The sequence below is a fragment of the Limulus polyphemus genome, unplaced genomic scaffold (genome assembly GCF_000517525.1).
Source record: "Limulus polyphemus unplaced genomic scaffold, Limulus_polyphemus-2.1.2 Scaffold1456, whole genome shotgun sequence".
Taxonomy (NCBI): Eukaryota; Metazoa; Arthropoda; class Merostomata; order Xiphosura; family Limulidae; genus Limulus; species Limulus polyphemus.
Window position 1 is genome coordinate 112,105 of NW_013667066.1, and position 7,278 is coordinate 119,382.

At 30.4% G+C, this 7,278-nt stretch overlaps 1 protein-coding gene across 1 annotated transcript in view; it reads right to left on the reverse strand.

The window, feature by feature from the left end:
• Positions 1 to 3,566: 3,566 nt before the first annotated feature.
• The window catches only part of LOC106463662 (ubiquitin carboxyl-terminal hydrolase isozyme L3-like), an 8,468-nt gene continuing 4,756 nt past the window's right edge, over positions 3,567 to 7,278 (reverse strand). The window contains exons 5-7 of the mRNA XM_022391222.1: positions 6,477 to 6,566; positions 4,968 to 5,079; positions 3,567 to 3,908 (exon numbers count right to left, since the gene is read on the reverse strand). Of these exons, the coding sequence (XP_022246930.1) occupies positions 4,990 to 5,079; positions 6,477 to 6,566 (180 nt within the window). The 3' untranslated portion in view covers positions 3,567 to 3,908; positions 4,968 to 4,989. The remainder of the gene's footprint in view (positions 3,909 to 4,967; positions 5,080 to 6,476; positions 6,567 to 7,278) is intronic.

Consider the following 7,278-nt stretch of genomic DNA (forward strand, 5'->3'; position numbering starts at 1 on the left):
CAAACAAATATCTCATATAAAAATCATATATTATATTTAAAGAATCCGTATAATCTGTAAAAAGCTCATCCGTAGTCTGAAACTATTTCATCCAGTAGTTTTTTAATACAAAAAAAACATGGAACAGGCATGTCAAATTGACACATCCGGACTTCTTAAAGTTAACTAAATACAAAAGAATCCAGAATTCAAGACTTTCTTGACAAAATTATATACATGTTGAAAGCAAAAAAGGATAAAAATACTTTAACTATCATAAAAAATCGAATAATGTCACTAGGAGGACACAGCAAATTGATATTTTAGCAGCCATTGATTCTCACTGCTAATTTAATGATACTTCTAATAATGTACATGCACATTAAAGTTAATTATTCTTCCATTAAGAATGATATTAACAAGATTCCTGTCCACTAAAAGATCACTACAACTCCCGAAAGAATATTTTGATTTCTCTGTTTTGTGCAGTTGGATATAACAAACCAAGAATATAACGTGTTGTAATATTTGCATGTCATAGGACGGCACTAGTGACAGCATTTTATAACTATAAGATACTTTTAAATTTCAGTTATGTCAAGTTATGAATTTTATTTAAAACTTTCCTGCAAATATAGCACATGTTACAAATAAATATTTAATTCAAAATTCAGTGTGTAGATTCAAAAGAGTACTAAATATATACTAAAATAAAGACAATTGCATGTTTCATGAATATTTTATTTTTTACCACTACGGTTTTTCCCGTAAAAGCATCGTTAGGAGTACGAGAAAATCAGAATCTATAAGCGAGAGTGAAGAGCATACAACCGAAAACTACGATAGACTAAATACTACTTTTTGTTTTGTTTTCTGACTGTAGATATTTTGAAGATTCTTTGAGATGTGATTCAGTTTATATTTCTACATAAACCATTATAAGTCTACTAAGAATTCATAATCTCTCCTAGTGTGTTTCATTTTCAGAAAACTTAGAATACTTGAAAATACCCATAAAATGCTGTTTTTCGTTTTAGAGCAAAGCTACACAATGGTCTATATGCGCTCTGTTCATCACGGAGAACTGAACCACAGATTTTAGCATTATAGGTCTGTAAACCCTGCTGACACGCCGTGGAACCCATTAAAAATTGACAGATAGCATTTCAAGAATATAAATAACACGCTGCCAAAGCTAACGTTTGTGTTGATAACGCGCCTAGTAGAAGCACCAGGTATAACGAAATTAGAGAATAGTTTAACATAATAACGTATTAACTATACGAACTATGTTTGATTTCCATATTATCCAAACTAGCAGAAATGCTTGCCCACGGACGGCTGTTTGTGCTACTAATTAGTAATCGTAGTATTCATACCTAATTGTAAGAATCTAAACAAAAAAGTTAACATTTTCTAAAAAAAAAAAAGAGGTATTTTTTTCTGGAGAGTATTGCACGGGAAAAAATGTTCCGATTATGCTTATTTGTCATACGATACAAAAGGACTGAACTGCAAAGTTAAAATAACTTGAAAGTATCTCGTACGTACGAGATATTATGTTGTATTACATTATTGAATGCATGTACATAATAAAGTACACAAATAACAACTTCGTCGTGTTTTGCGTTCGTCACTAAAAAAAATCTATAATTTAGAATAGTAATGTCAATACTTACATGAAATCTTTATATATGGAAATAGTAGGTGTCATACAATGTCGAGTAGTAACGCTAAAGGGAGGCACAGTGTTATTATCTCGTACGTTAAGACTTATTATCTCCAACTTAAGCCCTACTCACCACATCAAGCATTGAGATCATGTTGTAATTATGCACAACAGATGGCACTATTGTATTTATTATTTCGGTCACTTAGATAGATAGCCTCCCTATTGCTTCATTATAGGAAGATTTATTTCATTGTGCCAATTAAATCTAATTTGAATACAAGTTAAATTTCTTATTGAATAATATTTCGATAACTTCGAGAAATGTAGTTCCGTTTAAAAAATTACAAAAACCGTATAAGGATTTACGAAGGTAAATTGGAACTCATCTATAAAACAAACTGAAAGCTCGTATTTCAAAATAAGCTTCTATGTAATAAGGGTTGGTTTTGCTTTCATGTTTACAATCCGAGTTTCAGTGATTTTTACATTAACACGTTAATCAACATTATTTTAATAAGTCTTAAGCACCAGAACTGTTTGGCTTATTTAGAGGGGGGGGGGATTTATTAGTACTGATTCATGCACACCCAACAAGTTATTCTACGAGTTTATTTTATTAGTCACAATAGCAAATATTATAGATTAATACAAGGTAGCCATTAAAATCTCCATTAAGTGTGAATCTCCAGCTTTTATAGTATGCAGACATACTAGGTGTTTTCTACATCCCTTATGTGTTAACTGTAGATTAACATAAAAATTTTCCAAATTATTACACATGTACGTAGTTTAATGTACAACATCAGTCAATAAGGTATCTTTTCCTTTTGCTCTATTCATCTATTATTGTGGATCATTCCCTTATGGTGTCATGCGTGGTTTCTCATAGGAAAGGCTGCTATGAAGTAAAACATATGTATAAACAGACAATGATATTTTCCACTGGTGGGTCAGGTGTTACGTTAAGATTGCTTCCCCTCTTATCTATCAATATGAGTGACTAACAGTGACGTAGGTATAACACGTGCCTTGGAATAATATTATTATAGTTTTTTTGTGTATAAGTACTATGGTTTCTCAGTTTGGAATAACTATTCACAGAATCATAAAAATATCAACTCTACACACTTTTCACTTTTTTTGTGTGTGAAATAAATAAATAGTTTTGAAATATTTTACTTTGTGCTCAATCCCAGTTTTAACTAGTCAAAGACAAGATTTACTCCATTACACTCTTCCTGATTAAACCTCCGACTATCTTTGGGAAAAAAATCAGTGGACTTGAGAATACCAGTTATAAACTTAGCTCAGCTGATGAAAGCTGTCACTGATAAATCCTGTAGTTCTAACCTGTCATGATATAGGGAAGTTATTACTGGTTTAGTTATTATTTTTTTTATACATGACCAATAATCAAAATGTGTTTTGTTACAGTGTGTCTGTGAATGTTTAGTTTTTTAATATTAAACAAAATTTTTACTTTATGGTAATAATGTAAGTTATGTTAGCAAAGTAAAAATAAATTATCTTTATCATCTTTTTTTACAACTAGTTACTAAAAAGCTTATAAAAATGGAAACTTGTATGACTAGTATGTTATCTTCTTAGCGTTATTTAACATTCCAAGCCATTATGTATTGGATCTTGTTGGAAGAATAAACAAGCAAGAAAATTGCTGTTTTTGTGACCTTTTTTCTCCCTCCCTTGATGCAGTAGTAGCTTTGTTGACTTAGTCGTAGGTTGCCTCAAGTAACACAATGTTCTGTCATGGTCTCTCACATAGATATACACCAATATAGATTTTTAGTTCATTAAAGAATTTTCAGCTTTCCAGTTAAATTTATCAGTGGCTTTCTTTACGACTTGGTGAGATGGTTTGTGAAATAATCTACAATATTACATTAAAAAAAAAGTAACAAATAAATTACTCAAATATCAGGTGATCTAAAACTTGCATAATTTACTACGTCAAAGGCATAGACATTTTTTTCCTCATCACTTTGTAAAATGTAGGTGGTACAACTATAAAGTACACACAGAATATTTATGGTCACAATTAGAATAATTTATTTTTTTCAATAGCACAAAAAATGCAGTGCCACAATAAAAAATATAGCTGCAACTTGCTTTAACTGCTGCTCAGCATTCAAAATAGATGTGTAACAAAAGGCCACATACAATACTTAAACAAGATCTTTGGTATGAAGCAAAAAGTCATCACAGTCAAGTCCCGCTAGGCTGCACACACTAAGATAAGCTGAAATGTACACATCAAAACTTCAACAAACATATTATATATACACTGTCACACTAATAATTCTAGAAAGCTCTACTCCTAATAACTTGAGAAATTCTTATTATGCAAAAGCGTGCAAACATTACATGTTAAAAGCAAAAACTAGCTAAAAAAAATTAGATCCTGTACTTGCATCTTGGTTAAGACAAACTAAAGATTAGGCTAATTATAGAACTATTACTACAACATCTGTTAACAAAATGTAAACCAATTACTTGTTAGGGGATCTATCTATTGGATTAAAATTACATTATACAACTACTGCTAAAAAAAGAATCAAAAGTTCATTAGATTATAGGCTTAGATGTCTTACTGCTAGAAACATGTACATGAATGTTCTAGATCTGCCTTTTTGAAAGAAACCTGTAAAGGGCTATGTTATTAGAATTACAATGTTAATCTACTATAGGATTTCAAAAATCTTTCTGAATGTGCTAACTGCAAATAAAGTTTGCACATCACTTCCTAGATTTACCAGACAATGTGAAAATATTAAATTTTGATTAAAAGAAAAGTGTTGAACTATTTATAAATTAATATGAAAATGTTCAAGTAGTAGATAAAATATTTTTAGTTTACACAGAAATGAGAAGTACTTCTAGTTCAATGGCATATTGTTTAAAGTACAGTTTTGGAAAAAAGAAGGAATTCAAATTATATTATATACATCCATCTTGAAGCGAAACCTTAAATTGTAGTTTATAGATTTTTTTGATATGTTGCATTATATATTACATAGTATAAAAATTAATAAAATATATAATTACAATTCAAGGTTTCACTTCAAGTTGGATATGTATAGTAAAGTTTGAGTGCTTTCTTTTCTTCCAAATTGTTCTATATTTTACAGATTTCATTACATCACAGCCTACTTTTTAGTATAAAAACTAGAAAACAACTAAAATACTATTTGTAAATTAGTTCCTTCTAGGATTAACATACTTTTAGATAATCCAATTTAACACCACATAAATGTCATTTTGAAGATGAAAAAAAAAATTAACAAATCTTCATCCTCACCTACAATAACTGACCAGGACTCTCAGTTAGCAGCTGCTGCCAAGGCTAGAACGTTAAATCTCACATTCTCAGGATCTCGCTCTATGAATTTCCTGCACACAGTAGCAGCATCCTATAAAATTAACAGTTTAACTTTTGTTCTTATTAAAATGTAGTCGTTACTTTGGTTACCTCTAACAAAAAAAAATCAATATAAGTATCACACGATCTTACATAACTTGACATTATATATAAAATTTACAGTTAAGATATTTTTCACCACCAAGCTGACTTTAAACTAGTCGAACAAAGGTATAATGTATAAGGACATTTTTGGAGAGAAGATATACATATAACAAATGGACCTTTTACAACCACCTTTACACATTCAAATGTCCTTTTACACAAAATGAACTATATCCTCTATACATCTACTAACAGTCACCACAGGTCAGAAGGCCTAAATTGTTTTTAAAGTTATATCTAATATAGAAACCAATTCACATAAGTACTGGCAGTACGGTTGTGAAACTAATTCACATAAATACTGACAGTACGGTTGTGGTAAATGGATATCAGTCATTAACATGGTTAGTAGTTTATATGATCACTGGGGCCCTTTTATGATACTAATTACTAAGTAGTTGATATTCTGCTGCAATCTTCAGGGAGATCCTGAGAGGGATTATGCTTGTGATGGTAGTGGTTGGGATTTTATCCTGGATCTTGTTCAGAGAATGCTGGGTGTTGCTAATCTATGGCCATCTTCAGAGACAAAGTCTTGAGGAGGTGTTAGTGATTAAGTTTGGATCCTGGAACTTCTACCAAGACCCACGATTAAATCTCGGTAATTACAACGAGAAACAGTCTTCTGAAGATTTCAACAGATTACCAATATAGGATATAAATAAAAAAAAGTTGAGTATTAATATATAATAGTAGAAAATTAACTAATTACTATTTATACTTAGGTGATTGTACAGGCTACTAACCACGACAATGATCTGATGCACATAATTTTTCCCTTGAAAACCAAAAACCTTTCAGTTTTAACTGTATTAAAATCTCCAATTTTTCTCAAGTTAACCATTTATTAACCCATTGACTGCAGCTGCTCTAAATGCACATGGAATTTTTGCAAGCTGTACACCATATACAGCACGCTCACATTGAACTACCAGAGGCTGACCACACCCTATGTAGCGAATCAGCAGTCAATGGGTTAACATACAAATTTAATATACTCCCCCTTGCCTTTATTGCCCATAGTTCATTTGTTTTTATGTTCACTTACTTTTTCAAATATATAAAAGGTCTCAAATCTGGTATATAATTTTGACAGATGGATAGGATACATTTATATTGATTCCTTCGAAGCTTTGTCATTTTGATGTTATCAATAATCATTCAAAACAATCCAGTTACAACTAACAAGTAAAGCTATTAATACTCCAACAAGACCCTAAAAACCATACACTTTCTAAGTTCAGGATAAAAACAACAGTAACTAGAACAGTGAGGAAGTATCACCTTCAACAGGTTCTCTCTCGAAGTTGGGCCGTGATTAATTGGAAAAGACTTGCGACCATCTGTACAAATGTTAAAAATAAAATAGATGAAAATCAGAATTCTTTATTTCTTGGCATTTTTCAAAAACTTTAATAAGAGTCTACTGAAACTAATAACTTCAGGAAATTTCCAAATCCTTCTCTAGTACATAGATCATAATAGCAGTGTGCTATGTATTAAAATAATAATAATTCCATCATTAGCAGCTTGAAACGTAATTTGAACTCTCTTGTTACAAACCCAACTAATTATGACAACTTGGAGCTTAGTCTACTTCTAGAAGTCTGTTAACTGGCTTCAAATAACTTATAAAATATGTCACACCACACTATTAACCAGTTTCATTGATATCAGACTTACATAGGTTTCTATTTTATTTGAAAAAAAAATCCTTTATATTTTTTTTTATTATTTTTCTCAAACATGGTAATAATAAAAAAAAAAAAGACTTTGTAAACCTGGGAAGTTTAGAACATTAGCCTATATAATATGCAATATCTTTTTTTGTAAGTATATTGGTTTTACCATTAGTTCTACAGTAATAATTTGAAAACTTTTATTGCTTGGGGATAATTGAAATTGTATACTCTCTAATTTTATGTAATATACAACATCCAAACAACTGTACAGAGGAATAATTGTTTTCTCAACAGCATATAAAAAAATATTAGTAATCTCAAAAGTAACTGTGTTCAATATACACACATATATAATCTAAGAAAAAAAATTATCTTCCCCTAATCAAAAAAAAAAAAAAAAAAAA